The sequence below is a fragment of the Eufriesea mexicana genome, unplaced genomic scaffold (genome assembly GCF_001483705.2).
Source record: "Eufriesea mexicana isolate 0111107269 unplaced genomic scaffold, ASM148370v2 scaffold13223, whole genome shotgun sequence".
NCBI lineage: Eukaryota > Metazoa > Arthropoda > Insecta > Hymenoptera > Apidae > Eufriesea > Eufriesea mexicana.
Window position 1 is genome coordinate 46,384 of NW_016920754.1, and position 21,530 is coordinate 67,913.

The 21,530-nt window shown below is 32.6% G+C and overlaps 3 protein-coding genes across 3 annotated transcripts in view; 1 reads left to right on the plus strand and 2 right to left on the minus strand.

Moving 5' to 3' along the window:
* Ptr (patched domain-containing protein) overlaps positions 1-11,138 on the minus strand; it is a 47,827-nt gene extending 36,689 nt beyond the window's left edge. Inside the window, exon 1 of the mRNA XM_017908817.1 lies at positions 10,855-11,138. The gene's annotated coding sequence lies outside the window, so the exon portion shown is untranslated. The remainder of the gene's footprint in view (positions 1-10,854) is intronic.
* Positions 11,139-16,543: 5,405 nt separating this feature from the next.
* LOC108553783 (2-phosphoxylose phosphatase 1) lies at positions 16,544-19,798 on the plus strand. The gene is made up of 5 exons (XM_017908823.1): positions 16,544-16,654; positions 16,723-17,475; positions 18,007-18,174; positions 18,261-18,826; positions 18,890-19,798. The coding sequence occupies exons 2-5, from the start codon at positions 17,385-17,387 to the stop codon at positions 19,631-19,633; spliced, it is 1,569 nt and encodes a 522-aa protein (XP_017764312.1). The 5' UTR covers positions 16,544-16,654; positions 16,723-17,384; the 3' UTR covers positions 19,634-19,798.
* Positions 19,799-20,971: 1,173 nt separating this feature from the next.
* Positions 20,972-21,530, minus strand: part of LOC108553798 (pericentrin) — a 13,254-nt gene continuing 12,695 nt past the window's right edge. Inside the window, exons 21-22 of the mRNA XM_017908839.1 lie at positions 21,296-21,530; positions 20,972-21,232 (exon numbers count right to left, since the gene is read on the minus strand). The exon at positions 21,296-21,530 is cut by the window's right edge and continues 184 nt beyond it. Coding sequence (XP_017764328.1) covers positions 21,112-21,232; positions 21,296-21,530 — 356 coding nt within the window. The 3' untranslated portion in view covers positions 20,972-21,111. The remainder of the gene's footprint in view (positions 21,233-21,295) is intronic.

Genomic DNA, 21,530 nt, shown 5'->3' on the forward strand with positions numbered 1-21,530 from the left:
TTATCTTCATAATTTAATAATAAAAATTCTTAAAATAGTAATGGAAATTAAATGAAGAAATGGTACTAATTGTAACAAGTAATTCAATACACAATTATCATTTTTTATATTCTCTACAGTTCAGTATACTATAGTATAATTCAGTACAGTACCGTTTCCTTTGTTTTTTATCTATATAATTTAATAATAAAAATTATTAAAGTAGCAATGGAAGCTAAATAAGAAAATGATACTGAGAAATAAGTCAACATATATCTAATTAACTCTTTGTAATATGAAGTACAATCTAGTACAGTACAGTGCAGTGCAATATAAACTCTCTATTTCTTTCTCTGTGTAACCTAATATTATAATAAAATTAACATATTACATTCAGTACAGTTCAACATAGCAGAGTATATTACAGTACAGTATAGTATAATTTTATCTCTATATAGCAATAAACAAAATTTGAGTGTAGTAGATTAAGCTAAATAAGGAAATGACGTTGAAAAATAATCCAATATACTATTATCTCCTTCCAATATACAGCACAGTATATTTTCCAGATGAAAATGGACTTTAAAAAATAAGGGTTTGGGTTCGAGATATTTCAAATGATTGAAGGGACAGATCTACCTGAATTCAGGTCAAGTTATCATGGAAACTGCCTAACCACAGGGCCCGATGATATATTTTCAAAAGAGAAATTCCTCATCTAGCACATTTCCATTTTCTTTTCACTTTTGTGGTTCCTTAGAAGCGAAAATGGTTTAAAGATACCTTCTGCTCGTCGTGAAGCAACAGATTCTTGGTATTGGGCGGAGCGACTAATTTGAAAAGGTTCAAGAGTTTTTGTAGACGAAGTATGAGGAAATGAAGCTACACCTTTCACGAATCTTGCTTTTGTTTCCAATGTGAACGAGATCTCCTATGAAGCTTTCGTGAATAAAAAGAAAACCATCGACTAAAAGACTAAAGAGATATTTAATAATATTGATTTCTCCGCAAATCTTTGAAGGTTTGGAAACGCGAGGAAGAAGTTTGAAAATATCTAGACGGTTTCGAAAATATTCAAAAGGTATTGAATGACTTCCCGACAATTAAAGTAGTTACTAGGACCTCTAAAATATTTTGGGAACATCTGGAACATTCCAGAAACTTTCCGAAGATGATTAAAATACTGCGAAGGCATCTGGAAAATTATGAAAAGTTCGGAAATTTCTTGAAATATACTAAAAGACTATTAGAAGTATTAAAAGATTGCTAAAAATTTTGAAAATCTCTGAAATATTCTGGAAAACGTTCAAAACTTTCGAAAACTCTCCTGAAAAATCATAGAAATTCCTAAAATATTTTGAAATCGTTTTGATAATTCTGAGAATCCTCTGTCGGCATTTGGAAGTTTCAGAAAACTTTACAAATTCTGACGACTGTGAAATATTTCGAAAGTTCCTCAAAACTTACAAAATCTGCTGAAAAATTTTGTAAGTTTGTAATAAATCCTGGAAGCTCCAAAAAAATTCTGGAAATCTTTCCAAAGTCCCGAAGACACCTGGAAATTTCTAAAATTAACCAAAAAATTTAGGAAGTTTTCAAAAAACTGAGAACTCGTCTAAAATCCTGAAAGTTCCAGAATATTCCTGGAACATTCAAAAATACCTTTCGCTGATTCTAAATGTACTCTGACCTAAAATTTCGGAAAATTAACGAAAATTAAAAACAAAAATGCTGAAAACTTTGAAAAAAATTTGAAAGTTTTCAGAAATCTGTAGAAAACTTCCAAATTCTGAAATCTTAGACAATCTCTAAAAAATAAACTTCTAGGAAATTCTACGAACCTCTAGAGATCCCTGAAAACTCTTAAAAATTCATCACAGCTTCATAAATTTCTAAAATTTCTGAAATTAATATTCAAGGTTTTACGAGGCAATCAGAATCGACGAGAAATCATTATCGGTGACAATTTAATCTCAATTACACCACGATGTAAAATGACTAGCCAATTCGTTTTGTACCTACATTCTTCGCTAGTAAAATTCGAAAATTGTGCTCTTCATAACCATATTACATTATTCACGTTCGTATTAAATAACAGAGTGATATGTTTCTCTCCCTTATCATACCACTAAAACAGAATTCAATTGGTCATAAAAAAAATACAATTTTAGGAAGGATGGCTACTTTTTCATTCCGCTCTAAGAATGTTATTACGAGTCTGCACGCATACAGATTACCTGAAACGCGTAAAAGCGTTCGCAATTAAGGCTTTCGTTTTAATTAGCCGCGAAAAACCGGTTGATCCAAGTTACCTACTTCACAGACAGCGATCACGATCGTTTTTCATCGCACGTTATACCTAGAAAAATAGTTTCCCTGTTTCCATCTCGTCGCTACTATCAGCCCTCACCACTTCTTGCTATTGTTGAAAATAAGATACGTCTTAACGTATATATAAAAATCAATCTCTTAAGAGAAATAGATATGTCTTTTGATCTATGCGTTGAAAAGGTTCCGGGAACGCGTGAAGTGTTTACTTCATGCTGTAGATAAGAATTAGGGGACCAGGGCGAGCTGTAATTGCATACCCTTTTTCATCACTCTAGTTTTGTCTCTCCATGCATACAGTTAGAATACAGAAGATATACCTTCCTAAGAAGAGAATACAGATAATTATAAAGAAAGATGCTTATTTCTTTTTACCCATTATCCCAATAGCTATCTTACAACCATACCGATACCGTGCAAAATCACTCAGGAACCGTGAGAACGTGTGATTCTTTCGTTTCTTTAACTAATCAAAATTCTTCAGTTGACAAATTGGTTACATAACGCAGGAATTGTTTCCAATGCGAAGATAACGCTGAATATAGCAACACGAAGTAAGGAAAATATTCCAAAATATCAATAACTGCACGTATATCTCATATTATACTGTTTACATTCTTCACGCATCCAATCGCGAACCGTGAAACGTGACAATAGACACGAATATAAAACATTACAATATTTTAAATGTTTATGACGTAAAATTGATAAAGAAGCTTCCAGAGTAATTATTTGCATTTACTGTATCATGAAAAGCAAAATTTCTCGAGTCCAATCTCGTCATTAGATGCTTAAATAGATTACTTTCTAGTCTTCTTTGACGATCAAAGGCATTGAATGTATAATGTTCATTGAATTCTAACTAAGGATTCTAACTGATAGGTCCATGACTGTTAAGGGAGCGAATAATCAGTCGTTTGGGCCTTGAATTTTTAGTTCTCGGGAACAGTCGACCTAACTCAAATCTAGCCCAAACCATAGCGCTTAATGGATGACCAGGGAAGAAGAGCCATTAATCAGGCGAAACTGTTAGGAGACAAGCGTTTCCCTGCTTGATTATCATAGCAGTCACGTTATTCCATTCGACATGACGTCAAAGTAGCATGGAAATACGATCTATAACTGATTGCGATCGAAAACCAAGGTGTCCTGAAGCGTACGACGTTAGGAAGCTATTGACCGTTGTAACTCCGCCATTTTACATTCGAAAAGGAAAGAGATAAATATTTCGTGAATAATAAAGTCTCTTTTCTTTATTAATCGCATATTTCAATTAAACTTTTAGACAGGACGAATAGAGACAAATAAAAATCGAAGAACCGAGACCCTATGCTCAGCAAAGAAATGAACGGAGAAACTTATGTAAATTACCATTTTGATTGTCGCAGAGAATCATGATAACTCAATGCTGGGTTGAATTCGAAGCTAATTTAAATCTAATTCGAGTCCAACTCGAAGTTCAATTAACATCTAACCTAAAACTGAAATCTAATTTAAACCTAACCTCAATTGAAACCAAACCTCACAGTAACCGAGACCTAACCTTATCACAGGCTCAAAGTATAACTCGCTTCATATCGGAGAAATATGAAAGAAAATGGAATAGAGTAGCGCTCGAATCGAATCATAAAGGTATAATAGGAAGGGAAAACAGCGTTCAACCTCGAGAACACGATATATAGGTTTACACAGATCACAAACTGCAAAATTATGCAGTCGCGTGCCCTTTTTTTTCACATCGTCCGGTAACGCGTTGCAAAATCCATGGGTCAACGATGGAAAAATCGGGACAAGGCTGTGTGCGTGAATTCTATGCTCGTTACCGAAGACTATTGTACTTCCTTAGCTCTATTACTTATAAATTATTCGACGAATAATCTTCCTCTGGTCTTGCGATCCATTTCTACCTTCAATAGACATGTCTAGCAGTGGTGTTCAAATCTTATCACGGCAGGAGTCATATTTCGTTTACCAAAAGTATTTAAGAGCCATATCTTCTACTGAACATATATTTTATATAAAAATATTAATATGTTCCAATGTTTCCAACTTATTATTTAATTACGTATAATTAACATAAATATATATATATATATGTTTGTACACAAATTATTAATGAACTCATATTTAATTCGTTAATTAATTACTCATAACTTTAATAGAAGGTTTGCGAGTTTGGAACTCCTCTCTAAGAGTCAGGTTAAGTAACTAGAAGGATAATTTAGCTCATAATTTAGCCACTACTGGTATATACCATCAACAATTTTGTATTTATGCGAGTCTATAAGTTTATATTGTAAAATTAAGATAAACAACGAGGAGCATAATGTAACGTTGAACAATGAAAGTAATCGTCTATTGTGAAGGGAATAAGTGCTAATTGAGCCTAATTAGAGCAATTTCTTTGTGCAAGTATTTAACTGAAACATTAAGTACACTGGTGTTCCTACCCTATTCCACTTGCGCATTCACCAGGCACACAGTTTAGAGCAAATGTGGTGTATATCATTTACTTAAATATAGACATTAACAGTACTGTGCGAAACTAGTATGTGTGCAAATTTTTAAAACTCGCGTTAAGTTCCAGTAGCTTTCAGATAACACCCTGACAAATATCTACAGCTTTGAGAATATCGACATTCTTCTTCTACTTTTGCTCTTTCACAATAATATCTCTTCTAATTCCTTATTATCATTTAACGCATTAAAATCATACTATCACTGATATCTCGTCGTTACTCGATCATTTTCATCCCAAATTTTTCAATTTCTTCTTTCGTAATTAACCTAACATAACACCACATCTCAGAAACCTAAATTCTTTTCGTGAATTCAAAATATCATTGACGACCACTGAAGAAAGCGCAATCACCGTTACATCTTTATTCCTATCAAAATTCTAACAGACAGAGGTTATATAATTTCATTACGGAGGAAGTCCCGTATATAAATTCTTTGTTTTGCGTGCTTGTATCTCCAGATCACTATCTAGAACGGATACACCCGGTAAAAATCGGTTTGATCCCGAGTCCATATAGCTTCCGTGTTTCATGCTCGTACAAAATCGTCTCAATGCACTCGACCAAGCTAAAATTCATCGGCCTTTCCTCAAAATCGCGTTTTCTCGCCTGTACGCGCTTCTGGACGCGTGCGTTACTCGGATATCCGGGTTGAACGCTATTACACTTGCAACATAACCCGATTATGCAAACTGGACGCGCGCGTGCAACGTTTATGGAAATTGATTCGATCGATTTAGATAGGTTAGACGAGGTAGCAGGAGCAAGTCCTTCCTAATTTATAACTTCCTCTCTTCGACACGATCGATAAGCAATAAAAAAAATTGAAATATTAAAATTATTGGAAAAAATACCTAACCTGCTAAGCTCCTTTCATCCAATAAACAATACTTCTCTCCGTGATTCAGTATAGAAAAATAGCAAACAACTTTTTGTTCCGCGAAACGTGTTTATTAATCCATTAGCTGCCACGATACCCATTTGGAGATTTTCGAATTTTACGTACACCACTCGGCGCCAAAAATATATTTGGTACGCCAGACAGTTTAGTTTTATTCTATATATATATCAGTCAATATTGTATGTAGCAAAAAGTGTGTATTCTGTGCTTCGTTTCTATACAAGAAACGAACAAATTTGAAATTCTCGTGTAAGTTAAACGGAACAGAATTGTCATATATGAAGCATTATATTTTTGGTTTGGTTTTCATATTATAATGAAATACCGTACACAAATACGTAATTTAGAGGTTATAGTAACGATTTGTTGCTTACTCGGTCTTTTGATTTTTATTGAAATGATTTTATCGATCATTTTATAACGATACCCATTTGGGGACTTTTTCAAAAATGTCAAATATTTTCGAAACAAAACATAATTTGAATATAATTATACTGTTACACAATCTTTTGTGCATATATATAACTTACTCGACCAAAAATTTCAAGAAAAGAAATTTGGCAGTTAATAGATTAAGAAGAGACAGCTATCTTGGTACTTTGATCTATACTTTCCATGACTTCCTAACGACCCCTATGGTATAGAACACGTTGAATGTAATACACGAAACTAGCGACAGTACTAATTTTTTAATAATTCCATCTATTTTTTCATAGATCATTCATGTTACATTGAAGATAATATACCAACAATGCGCAATTATGAATAGTTTAAAATGGTATGACAACCTAATTGGAGGATGTTCGTGGTGAAGCTAGTTATCCTGGAGATCGACTTGATTTCCACGCAACAATGAGATCGTCTCTGGTCGCCATTGCAGAAGCATGCACAAAAACTGTTGTAATCGCTACTCATCGGTGTTGGTCCTTTGTTGTCAACCGGTTTATGCAACGCTGAAATGATAAACCGTGAAGTGGTTTAAAGTCAGAAGCCTGGATAACCTTGTTTGATTAATTGTTGAAGCCTCGTTTGCCACCAATGGTGACCACCCAACTACCTCTGAGCTTCGCTATGAAAGAGTGCAAAGGAAACATCGATTGTGCGAGTATAATCGATTTCATGCTCCGCATGGTACTCATACCGTGAGTAATTCGCTTAGTATAGCAAATAGAAAAACTAGTTGATACCTACAGCTGAACTTCCTGTACTCTAGCTCTTTCGGAACAGTTTCTGGACTAAAAGTTCTAGTCTTCGTTTCAATGTACATCCACGAATTTCTCCTAATTCTTAAAATTTGGGTGAGATGTATTTAATAAAATTTGACATTTTTTGAATCATACGTTCAGCTTTGTTGGCAGAAAATAGCTTAGTAGATTGCTTAATAGAGATTCAATAAGATAGCTTGATAAAGCAATACAATAGTTATTAAAATCATCAGCACGTGGTTCGTGTATAATCATATGTTACGTATAACTGTTACCCAAGAGTCAATGGGCGTCGTATTTAAATTAGAGAAACGATGGTACAAGTATCCTCTCTCTCTCTCCATATCAATGTGCTCTTCTTGTTTTCTTTCTCCAGCATCATGGACCGATTTTCTGCGATCGATAAATTAAACTGATATCTCTTCCGGTTTGAAAGCACGCTCTAGCATGGGGAAATGGCGAGACTCGTTTTTCGTGACAATGGAGAGACCGTTCATTTCCTTTCGTCCTTTTTTCCCTTCTCCTGGCTCGCCGGAAATTTTATTCCTTTTTGTGAAGGTCTAAGTAGAATTAAGCAGCAAGAAAATATATCATTCTATCATTTGGTTGCATGGAATAATTTTAAGCAATTTAATATTCCATAAATTTCCTAAAAATTGTAGGAACATGAACAAAGTAATAGAGGTGGTCCACAGTTAGCCTTGAGAATCCTAATTATAGTCAAACTTCTAAATTTGATTAAAATGAAAAAATTCAAACACTCATGATAATTCAAAAATAAGTATGAAGCTATATATTTATTATACGTAGAATAATAAGAATATAAATTAATATCATCTATTTATTATATTAAATAATAATATAAAACGATAAATTATCAATATTATAATATTAGACGTATAATATTTGGAAATAATAAAGTAAAACGAAATCTCTATCGTAAGTTGGAAAATTACTTTACGTAGCATAGAATTCTCTCGTACCAAAACGATCGAATTTCTTGGAATGTGGCTTGTACAGCTACTATTCGAGTTCGACGTGATTTTCAGTATTAATATTCGAACAATAGCCGTGCATGAAACTTTCTACCGATTTTGGTCGTTCACCAGTGATTTATGCGATCGAATGAAATTTATGCACCATTAACCGAGCACCTGCTTTTAGAATCTTTTACAACGTCCCTAACCGAGCACGATAAAGTCGCGATTATCGGAGTGATTTGTTGTGAAAGCGACTCGTATTGTGAAAACCTTTCGATATTTCCGATTATTGTGTTATTTTCTAAAAACACGTGGAAAATATACATCGGAAATACAAAGATACAAAATATCCATCGACATATTAGCTTTTCTATCTATAGAATCTTTCAAAACAAAATTTCCATAAATTCCCTCCCTAATTCAGAGAACCGTTTTAAAATATTTCCAGTGTCATTTAAAAATCTGTAAAAAAGCTTCTTTCAAATATATCCTTTAGAATGTCAATCAATAGGTCTTTACAATTTGTATGTCATCGGTTCCGCGAGTAACAAAAATTCGTCGTCCAAGATTCCCAGCTCAAACTACGTTTCAGAAAAGCGAGCGCAAAATCGTTTAACTTATTCAGACGGTGGTAAAAATGAAATTATTTATGCTTCATTGCGTGTTATTAAACGTTCACAGCATAACGCACTTTGCTTCAGAGAAATGAGACGTCGATCATATACCACAGGCACGGTAACTCAAAATAAAATAAAATCGTAACATGGGAAAATATCAACTCGACCATAAATGTCCGCATAAAACTGAAATTCGCGCAAGGAAGGATCTACAAGATACATATTTCTTGTCAAGAAGAACGTCCTCATTCTTACACTATCCTTCCTAACTGATACATCAAGGACCAAGGATGGTATAACAAAATGATGTCAAAATGGTATCAAAATAACATTAAAATGATCAACAGTATCAGAATAATCTTAAAATGGTAACAAAATGGTACCAAATGGTACCAAAATAGTATCAGATTGATATCAAAATGATAACAAATACCTAAGAGAGAAGAAGTTAGTCAAGACAAACTATATAGTTGATTGTTAGTAATTAATACTGAAAATATGGACTTATTCACCATGTCATGAACAAATTGAACAATGACATAGGTTTAAAAACCGATATAAAAATAGAGTCCCCTCAACTCAGCGATTCGCAAGTTCCCCTCTGGACTGAGGTCAACAGTTTGTTACGAGAACCGTCGCTCAAGGGGGTATAAACACCCGCGGTTGATTGACCTGTCGCCGCGACGCACATTCAACATCCTTTATTAAATGTAATGGCAACTTGATGATACTTACAATGCGACTCGCTGTCTTTTATAGGGAAACAGTAGCCATCGATGAAAAGATAGGTCTGGAAAATTCTTGACAGAAATTAACGCTAGAACTACCAAAGGGGTCAAAATCACTTGCTTTAGACATTTTATCTTTGCAATTGCTGAGAGTATGCAGTTGCTTTTGGCAAACTTACTATCGATCTTTATTTGAATGCGATGGTAATTACGTATGTTCTTTTACTTTCATTGTACTGCTTTAATTATCACCAATAATGTGTATCATATGTAGATACTCGTTACAGATCGGTAATTCTAGTGTTAAAAGGATTTGGAGAACGGTGAAAGTAATTGTAGTAAATGTAGTTCTAATTGCCATTCTGCGAGAGCTGAGAAAGAATGTACCAAATTTTGCGAACTTCTAAATTACTGAGGAACATTTTAAAAAATAACGATTACTATAAAGTATCTAGGAAAACTATACCGCTGTTTGAAGCATTTGAAGAAAAAATCTGCAGAAACTTTGAAACGTTATAAGAAAATTTTCAAACGCTAATAAGTCGATGTAATGAATACTTTGTATCACGTATCGACGGTATTTGGGAAACTTGAGGATTCTGGGAGATCAAGAAATCTCGATATCGAAAGTTAGTATCAAATAATAACATCAATAATAAGAAAAATACGCATCGTTGCATCACTGCAATAAGGGAGCTTCCTATTTACACTCGACATTGACAAAATTGTTAAATCATTTAATTACAGAAGAATAAACAAGTCCAAATTAGACCAGTCTTAAATAGAAGAGGTTTGCATTCTCTTAACAAGAATGCAAAATCATATACACGTTGTGTATACGTCCCTGCACTTGATAAGTGATCTACCAGAAAAAGAAAGTTAATTAAAAAAAAAAATTGACGCTAGGAAATACAATTGATGAATAAAATTCAAATTAGAAAGTAATTCAAAAAAGTTTGATTAAAATAATATTCACTTAAAAATTTCTTAGCTTGATCTGTAACTTATTGTTAGAAGTATTCTACCTTTATATGAAATGGCTATATTCTGCTCTTACAACTAGGATTTAAATAGTTTATTGTCATTAACACTGTATAGTTTTCTTCATAAATGATTAAAACTATACTTTTGCATAAAAAAATGATTGCAATAGCTTCATTGAATGTTTACAATCTATTCAAGACCATTTCAGAGTATATTACTGCTTCAAACAACATAAACGTGCACATGCATGTCCACCAAATAGCCAATTACGAAAAGAAATCAAATACTATGTATTAAAATTAACAAAATATTAACAAAATATTACTTTAAAAAAAATATTACAAAATTTTACTTGATTATGTAACATATTCCATATTGAACATATAATTTCATATTCAACGTTTAAAAATTCGCAAAGTATTTAATAATAATAAAATTTATAAAATAAATGAAAAATCAGAATTCAAGATGGAATAACATAAAAATTCGTCAAATATTTAACACATAAGCAATAATTATGTTATAATTATATTGCTTATTATATTTCTTACGTAATGCAATAATTGTATTATCTACCTCGTTCTTTCAAATACGATAAAGAAATAATTCAAACCTTGTTCCGCGCCGTTCAGAACCCCGTCGTTGGAAAATCGTTCCACGTGAATCGTTGTTTGAGTCGTATCGAGTCGAGTTGAGTTGTTGATCTTCGAAGATCAGTGTCGATTTTGAGAATGAAGGACACCGGTTGTACGCCTGGTACAACACGTTCGTTTTCGTAATAATATTTCACTTGCACGTCTTTAGACACTGACGTATCATCGTCGACGACGCGAACAATGAAAACGAAACACACCACACAGGGAAATGGAAACACAACCGCTCGAGTTCCTTCGTCGCGAAGCGCTGAATTCGAACTGATCGTCGCGCGCTTCGAGCCCTCCGCTACAAGTGCAAGCGCGCCATGATTCGTCGACTTTCGTTCAGTCTCGAAACCACTCGACACGGCTCGCCCCACTTTGCAGATTTCCACAGCAATTCTACACTTTCCTTCATTGTGAATTTCTTCTTTTCTTAATTATACTTTTCCTTTAAGTAATTACAAACGTCATAGATGAAAGAGTAGAAAATGGAATCTTCGTTCTATCTTTTCTTCATTCTTCTTTTTTCTTTCTTAACATATCTGTAAATTGAGTCTCAATAACTTTATGGAAACAGAAAAGTGAAGACAATAATATGCTATAATATTTTACCCTTTATTCGATTTTAGATGTAACCTTGTTGTAAGAGAATTTCGTTATGATCTTAAGAACTTCTATTTTCTTCTCCTCGCTCTTCCATTCCCTTTTAGTCTGTCTTTCATTAGGAAAACCTGTAAATTTGAACTTATGTAATTTCGTAGAAATAGGGGAGCAAGTGACAATATAGAAGATGCTGGTTTATCAGGGAATACGCATTTACTCATGGGAATGATTGCGTGAATGCATTAGAAAGGGACCAATTCACAAATCTCACAGCGGACGGACGAATATAACGCGCAGCACCCACGCTAGACGGAAGTAATGAACGTTGCTACGCTTATCTAGTTTGATACTTCCTTCCCAGCTTACACACATTTATACAAGAGCGTAGGTAGACTTTCTATGGATACAATCGCAATTACAGTCTTCATTACGATTTAGTCAAATCGATATTTTGTAATATTTTATATCTTATCTATTACACTGCATTGTTATTTAATTGTCAAATAGTATCAAGCATGTTGTATAATTGACTTGTATGTATTACATGTCTCATGAAACATTCTTGTCTAAAATTGATTGCGTAAAAATATCGAATCGTTGGTGATAAGTCACGTTTCCGATAAATGAAGGAAACAACACGTTCCAAGTCCACACGTGGCCTTTTGCTCGGGCCAGACTACGATAAGGCTTCAGTGCGACTTCCTTTTCATTATCAAATGTACCATTTCTGCATAGTGTTTTCATTGACGTCACTTTTACAGGTAACCTACAATCGATCAAACCGATAAAGAATATCCTTAACACGGTTTCCGATCTCCATTTTCCATCTGGTTGATCCTTGGTAATTCATAATTATACCTCCTCTCAGACAAATAATCGAATTTCTGAAAAAAGAAAGTCATTACAAAGGTAATTCATCAAATTTATTTGAAGAATATTGATTGTCATGAAAAATGATTGGAAAGTCTACCTTTAATTGCAATTAACTTCTATCGCTTAATGTATGTCTAGAGTCCAAAGATCTAAAAAGAATACATTGCCAAGAACTCAACAGAATGTTATTTAAAATTGGTAAAAATATATCCGAAGTCTAAGAAAACTAATTTTCAATGAATGTCACCAAGAATGCCATAAATTATCATGTAAAGTAGATATTAAAAATAACATAGCCATTTAAATCTTGCAAAGGGCTCGTAGGCTGGCTGCATTATACTCGCGTAAATGATAACAAATTGGAAAAATTAAACTTTAAAATATTGAACACCACAAAGCGACTAATGACACAGAAGTCAAACCGTAGTTTTTCTTCCGCCTTTTAACTGGCTAAAAGTCAAAAACGAAGCATTTTCAAGCGGTTTTCAGTGATAAGGCAGAGAAATGAGGCAGTTCGTGAGAGGATTAAATTAACTGATACGTTCTAATTTACGTAACGCAACGACCAGACCGAAGAAATTACAGCTGAATCACATGTCACATGCAACAAATAAGTGAGGTTCATTAACGCTCATTAAAATCATTTCACTAGCGAGATACGACTTCATATTATAAAAAATAAGATTAATGTCTTCTTAATACAATTTTTTGTTACGCTATAATCAGCCAAAATAGCATTTTATAATTGAAAGACAAAAAAAAGATGTAGCAAAAAAACATCAAACTCGCAAAAGAAAATAATATGTCTCAGTATTTATAATAAGCTTAAAAAATATGTTATTAATTATTTATATAGCAACTTCCACAAAATAGCAAAGTTCTGCATTAAAGAAACGTGTAGCAGCTACGATTAATACGGTAACATTCAAGATCACATGCATCCCATTCCTTTTTTATACATCTTTTTTAAATATTTCTCTAATATAGTATTATTTGTATTTAAAACGTTGAAAGTTCATTTCTGAACATCGACTACAACGTTTCTTCGAGAAAAAAAAAAATAATAAAATACCCATACAACTTTCACAATGCTGGCAGTTATCGTCGATCATAACGAAAATAAAAATCATTCCCTGCATTTTCTACCTGTCCAGATACCTGAACCAATTCTAAGAAGAAAGATGCTTGTGAAAAGTCGGCATCAATTTTCACGAACTAGACGAATGGATGTAGAAGGAGCTCTGTCATGATCCCTATTATAAATTCCATAATAGAGCTAAAGGTTACAGCTTTCAAATTAGTTAGAATACCTAGAAAATCGATAATCTGTGGTTCTTTAATGTAGATCTTCGTATATAATAATAAAATAATTTCTTATCTAAGTAATTTTAATGTAGAATTTATATCAATGACATTGAAGTATTAAGCATCATGTTTCTTAAAATCTCAATAAATCTGACCATGAAATACCAAAATCGTCCTTGCCCTACCTATTTTAGAGACTCCAAGGGTAATTTACTTTCATTCCATCTCGTTTTCGTTCAACCTTCATTAATTTCAGTAAAAATGTATGTTCACTGGTTGCGACCCAGTAATATTAAACATATCAATCATCTCATAACATAATAATTCGTATTTTACTAGAATCATTTTACAAAAACAAAATTTATTATGTACAGCGAACAAGGACGAACCTTCCTTCAGATACGATAATTTTCTTTGGGTTTTCGAAAATCATATAAATTCCCTATGTTCTGTCACTTCCTCAAACCAAGCCTTTTTACGAAATTTTCATAGTAAATTTACAATACATAATACCATCTAAAATAGTATACAATAAATGATAATAAAATAATTAATTGTCGTAAGTTCAATATCCTTTGATCTTCAATTGAATAAGAATAAAAATTTAATTTCACGATGATATAATTATGTCAATTATACTCTTGTAGCCTTGGCAAGATCATTGCCACCGTGACGATGGCGCAAGAAGCAATCGGCGATTACGCGTGCCTCTATTGCGGAATGCCCTGCATTTTATTGTATTTAATAGCGCTCTACTTGTGCGAGCGTGTCAGCGAGGGTTTGATTTGATTTGTCAAATGGTTGGTCAAGGATTATCATATTAACATAGCCCTCATATCCTTTGTCATCTTGATACCACGTATATTTGATCTTATCGCGTTCTTTTATGCATGTAATACTGACATTATAGTTCCCTTTGATTATCTTATATAAATCCTTGAAAATTTAGTTCAAAGACACTATTTCTATAAAATCCAAAAAGGGGGCTTTTATTGTGTTACAATCCTTCCTTAACAATAATTCATCACTACAATCCTAAAAAGAAAAGTTACAATAAACAATAGAAACTGAAACTGTCCATAACTTCACTGCTTCTTTGTGATACCCTCGTACCAAATTACAATTTTTTCAAACATCCTAGACCTCAATAAAGCTACAACAAACATACTTTCCATTTTTATCATTACCTGATTAATATTCGTTTTCTAACTACTAGCTTCATCTTTTAATTTTCTACAACTATATATAAAAGATATTTTTGGTTACATTTGAAAAAATTACATTTTTCTGTATTTAGAAATATCTTTATGAACAACTTTTAGATGATGTGACAAATGACAATGAAGAAACGCATGTTGACATAACTATACAGCTTTCGGAGAAACTTGACTGTGTCAGGGTATGTATATCGTAAATATATTCTGTTTAAGGTTGATGGCTAGATTGTCTGCAGTTGACGATTAGTCTCGAGCACTCATATCATACCAGTTAGCTCGAGTTACTCACGTAGTTCACCTCATGGAACCGTAATCGGGGTTGTCTACATCGTCTGACACTGATTACCAATTCAACGCCCCCGCCTAGACGTTCCCTCCTTTTATAGATGGACGTTCGACAACTACAAATTACAAAAAAGTGAATCAAAAATAGACTACGATGCTTTATTTGTTTTCTTAATTGATAAATCTTCAAATCTTAACATTGAAAATATTAATCATTTTGTACCACGTACCATATAAAATTAAACATCTATAAATTTCTTGAAATGTAAGTTCATCTTCTTAAATTTTTTCTGAAACATAATAAGATGAACTAAGAGGAAATATATAAATAATATGCAATAAAAAAGAAATAAAATAATTCAAAAGATATACGAAGCAGATATTTCGTGTTCATGGAAGCATACTCTTCTGATTCAAATTATCAAAATTAGCTTAAAAACACCAATGAAACGTTTCCAAGGCAAGCAAGACAAGGTTCAAATGTACGCTTAAAATGCAAATAAATGCAGTAATGCTTGCGTTCCTAACTCACCTATTTTCATTCTTTTAACGATTGATTTGTATTTTATAAATATTTATCTAACATACACTCGTGTAAATGCAATCAATTCTAAAATAATTATCTTTATATGGTAATAATCCTATTAAAACACACACTTTCATCTCCAAGTTCAGCTATGAACAGACGCTGAAAGAAAATAAAAACAATTCTTAAAGATTTGAAATTTAAAAATTAGATTTCTAAATTCGAATTTTAATCATTAATATTACTAACCATTACCTTTCGAATCTTGTATAAACATTTATTTCTCTTCTAATTTTCTAATTATATCGATATGATAATCAGAAAAATCGAATAATTAAATTAAAAAAGGTTAAAGTTTGAGCAAGATGGAACCTTAGAAATATGTCGGAACTTCGAGACATCTATAGATTAATTTAATTAGTTTCATTTCTTATTCCCAATAATCACTTCTTCTTCCTGCACTTCCCCTTCTACCTTTTCTGTATCCAGTTCGGCGAGCCGTTGAAATCGTCACGCATTTCCACCGTTGAAATAAACTTCTTTGCAACTCCCTCAACCGCGGATCGAAATGGATTTAAAACGGAGGCTAGGCCAATCAGACTGCACAACATGCGCGCATGCGCACTCTAATAATCTACTCCTGTCGCAAGGAACGCGGCTTACCTTGCCGTAGTCGCAGAAAAATGTTCTAGTAAGATTAATTCGTTTGATTTTTATCGTGAGTGATTTCTTCAAAGTTTGATTTAAGAAGCAAAATAACAGAAGTGCCAAAGTGAGAATAACTTTTGCGAAATGTCATCAAAAAATTTTCGTCGATTCACACTTGTCGCATGCTAACTCGATTTTGTTCTTCGTCTTATAAAAACACAAATTTGCAAATATGAAAATTTGACAATAACAATTGAAGAGGGATACATGATATCTGATAAAAAGGAAGTCTTCGGTTAAATTATTTTCGTGATAAAGGTACTGTTCAAAAGAAAATTGTTCACTGACTTTATCAATTTTATTTTACACAATCGCATCATCCACAGAATGCAGACAACGAATCTGAAAGTATAATATTAAACTGTAAGGAAATTTATGAAGAAAAATAGAAGCGCTTGCGCTCGATACTAACCTATCGCAGTAGAATGCGAGTACAAAAGTGCCCGACATCCTTTCCATGCTAATAGGAACCTTTTACTAAACGTACAAGCCTAAAACCATAAAATAATACAAAAAAAGTAATTGTTATAAACAAATTCAACGACAAACGTCAATATTGTATCTACATTTCATTAACCAATCGTGACGAAAAACGATAATTAACGTAAAGGTTAACATCTTTAGCGGCAATAAATCAAGAAAGTAAACTAACGGGTAATTAACGGTAAAATAAAATTAAATGACTGAAACAATGTTAGAGGGTAGACAAACGTTTGTGCCCACCAATTTGTTCTGGTTGGAGCCAGTGTCGTGGAGAGACGTGAGAAATTTATTTCACGATGTCGTTCACTTAGACCCTTTGAATTCTCCAAAGATCATTGAGATAAAATTATGCAACAGAATTGCTGAAGTAAAAGAATGCAGCGTAGAAAAGTGTCGTTGAACCGGATTTATTCTGGTCATTCAGTTTGGTGTTACTATCAACGACGTTCCTGTCATCAAGGTCGTGAGGTTCAGAGAAAACCTGACTGATTCCGTCGGCCACAAAATGTTGACGGAAATGGTTCGACTTTCGTACCAGCACCGAGCGTTCTACTGCTATGTTATCCTCAGTGTGTGGATCTTCCTCCTCGTTGCTGGTAATTGGAGAAACCTGGAATTCTTTCATTTGACACTTACTTGTCTCTTTTCTATGTTCTAATCTTCCCATATATTTGATATTGATGTTTCTATTGATTGTATATTTAATTTCTATGAAAATTAAAATTCAGGTTTATTATTGTATTAACTACATTTTTATTTTTATTTTATTTATTATATTGTTTTAAGTAATAAATCATAGTATGATTGCAATTGAATTAAAAACCATTTCGATATTTCTACAAATATCAATGTTTATCGCAGCACAAACGCTCGAAAATAAATACACGTGACAATGCGATTAACTGACGCGTACACCTTTTCATGTTATCAGCTTCATTGGCCCGTTTCAAGCAGTGTATAAATATAAATTCCCTTACGATCTAATTTGTTTCTTTTCACTTTCTTTTATAACAAGCAAATTGAATATCAATTTATTGTTTATATGTACACACTCATTCATATACATGTAAATTCTAAGACTATGTAATTTTATTAATTAAAATTATAATATTAAATTATATATATAGGTATGTACAAATACATTGGCATAGATGAAAAAAGTTCTATGCAGACTAGAGTTCTAGGAAATGATATCTCCGTCAGAGAGTTCCCCAGAAATTTAAAAACTGATGTAAAAACTAAAAAAATATTTCAATTTTGTAATCCACCAAGTGAAATTACAGCAGAAACAGAAGGTATTATAAACAAAATTTTTGTATATCATTAAATAATCATTAATTAATAAATTGATAAACTAATTATATAATTTTCTTCTTTTTAGGAAAATTGGATGGAAATTTAACACTAGGAGGGATTTTAGTATTTGTTCGACATGGAGACAGAGGGCCTTTGGCTCACATTCGAAATATAAGTATAGTAAATTGTGGTGGAGATTTTAGTACTATACCTGAATTAGAAAGCTTGTACCAGAACTATGTAAACTTTTTACAAAATGTCTCTAGTTACTCCAGAACTGCTTGGGCACAATTCTTGGGACCATTTCATGGTTTCCCTATGTTGCCTAGCAATTCTAAAGATTGCAGAATTGGTCAGCTGACAACACTTGGTATTGGACAACTACTAAAAACTGGAATCATACTTAAAAATGCTTATTATCATAAGTTGAATTTGGGAAATGGTTCTATATCCAGCAAGGATATTGTTGTATATAGCACTAGGTATCGAAGAACAGTCCAAAGTGCAGTTGCATTATTATATGCTCTACTGGAGACGGATGGTTTCCAGAATCTGGCTAAAATCACTATGCAAGAGAGTCAAAGTTATGCTTTTTGTAACACAGATTGTGCATGTCCTGCTGCTGAAAAGTTCTTCAAACAACACTTAAAAGTAAATTTTAGTCTTTTTGAAAGATTTAATATGCAATTTATAACATGATGTACCTTGTTACAGGAAATGTCAGATCATTTGAAATCTCATCCAGCAATTGCCGAGTTAATACGGCAAGCTTCCAATGCAGTTTTTGAGATTTCTGATCAGGCCCAAATGACAGATCCCAATACCTTAAAGGATGCATTATTAACATACATATGTCATGGAGCTTCCTTGCCCTGTACTGATTTTAATACTCAAAAAGTTTGTGTGAAAACTGAACATGTGACAGGCCTGTTTACTTACACAGAATGGGAATCTAAGCAAATAGCAAAAAGTAACAGTCGCAGAAAATATGGATTATTAAGAGCATATGGACTACTTCGAAATATTGTTTCTTACATGTTACGGATTATTTCCGAGGCCAAACCGAAGATAGTTTTATATTCTGGTCACGATAAAACATTAGAATACCTCGCAACTGCTCTGGGGATTTTTTCCGACAAATTAACTATGCCGCATTACGCTTCCCGCTTCGTAATTGAAGTTTATAGAATAAATCCAAAAAATGAAAATCATGTAGCTAGTGATTTCTATTTCCGGGTAGTGATTAACGGTAAAGATTTCACTCAGAAAATTCCATTTTGTAAGAATGCAAATTTCTACAGCGTTAGTTATATCGAACACAATGAAGTGGAAAAAATGCGCAAAGATTCAAAATTATGTCCAATCGAGACTATCATTAGACAACTTCACGATGATTATTTCGGACCATTCAATGCAACTAATTTCAAAGATGCTTGTACCAATCATAAACGTGGGTAATGCAAAAACAGAATATTCTTAAATTGAATTCCACCCCGTACAATTACAATTGGTGTAATTTCGTAACAACGTTGGCCGTACAAAAATTTGTTTAACATTCTTCTGTGAAATCAATGGGATGAAAATCAATCGCAAATTATATATTGAGTGTCCAGTTCCACTAAAAGTGAGATACAATGCAGTGCAAATTTATATCTCCTTACAAACTCAAGCGGAACAGATAATAAGTCTTAACGATTTTACAAAGAAAGTATCAAAAATTTATTACGTCGAATAAATACTTTATTAAATATAAAAATATGAGAATATGAAATATGTAAAAAAGATGCTAAAATTTGCACTGTTTAGATACTATATCTTCGAACGAATAAAAAAAAGGAAGCCTTATATTCTTAGGTCTTATGAAATCTAATATAACTTTAAATATATGTGTGTATATGTATATATATACATATATGTACGTATGTATGTGTGTGTTTATATATGTGTACATACACACACATTTAAAGCTAGATGATTGCCATATATTTTATCACACGTCTTACTGTATATATGTAAATAACTTTTACCAAACAAAAATTGTGTTTAATGTTTTCAATGTTAAAGAAATTATAGAATTCTATGTAATTCTCCATCTTTGCCATCGTTAATTAGTATTGTTTCCCTCATTAATCTAAAATTAGTTCTTATTACATTTACAATGGACCAGAATCTTCATACAAAAATGATCATACTGAAATGTTGTTAAACTCATGTATCTATTTGCACAGTTTAAAATTAGCATTGAAAAGCTGTACAAGTCTATTTATCTGAAAGATAAATGCAACAATGATGTCAAATTAAATTATAGATACATTTTTTTGTTAAAATACATATTTATCATAAACTATAATATTAATGGTTAAATAATTTATTAATCAACTCCTATCAACCAACAATCTGATACAAAGATATTTTATACTTTATTTGCAATATAAAAACGTACATATCATCAATAAACAAATACTAGAACACTTATTACAATGTACAAGGCACAAATTTGTATTCTTACAATAGTACGCTTAAGAGCAGTATTTCTATCAGTAACTTTGGTAAAACATAATATATAAGCAGAAATATAACGACATTTTGTTCGACCTCTTAGAAATTCTTAGAAATACTAGTAGTATTGAAATTATAGCACACATAGTACATCATTGTGTAATAATTAGTGTAGAAACTTAACATGTGTTTGCAAATGGTAATTCCTTCTACAGTTCTATATACAACCTGTAGAAAAAATACAGTCGAGAAAAACTCAAAATTTTCAACAATATTCTTTCCGATAAAGATGCCCAATTTTTAACATGTTTAATTGGTGTAACGACCGAAAATAGCAATTCCATGCGAATCATATAATAATGATCGCATACGAAAAATAATAACGTGATTAAATCATAGTCTACAACATTTATAAAACGTAGGTACAGAATGTAATACTACTCTGGAATAATTTGAAGATTCCCAGCCTCCACCATTGTTAAACCCAACGACGTCTGAATATTCATCAAACGCTGGTAATACTGTTCAAGTGCAAACCCGTCAAAACCACCATTTCCACTAGAAATGTAATTTTAAAAAAGTTAAAATATTAATTTTAAAATGATATATTAATTTACTTACTTTGAAGTACTCTTATCTCGAACAGGGGGCGAATGATTTACACTGGTTTTCTGAAATGGTATAAAGGACTGATCCATGTTCCATAGTAATGTTTTTACACCTATTCGTTTCTCAGTGTTCCATCTCAGAATTAGCCACTTCATTCTATGGATACTGATCAGGACAAATACCGCACTCCTAAAGCGCACTTTGGGCGATTTTCTATTACGACTTACCACAGCATAGGACCGCTCTT

Excerpts from the sequence above, each read along its gene's own strand:
- LOC108553783 (XM_017908823.1), top strand. The coding sequence starts at position 17,385 with ATGTTGACGGAAATGGTTCGACTTTCGTACCAGCACCGAGCGTTCTAC. Across the intron at positions 17,476-18,006 it reads GATCTTCCTCCTCGTTGCTG|GTATGTACAAATACATTGGC; the intron begins GTAATTGGAGAA and ends TTATATATATAG. Across the intron at positions 18,827-18,889 it reads TCTTCAAACAACACTTAAAA|GAAATGTCAGATCATTTGAA; the intron begins GTAAATTTTAGT and ends ACCTTGTTACAG.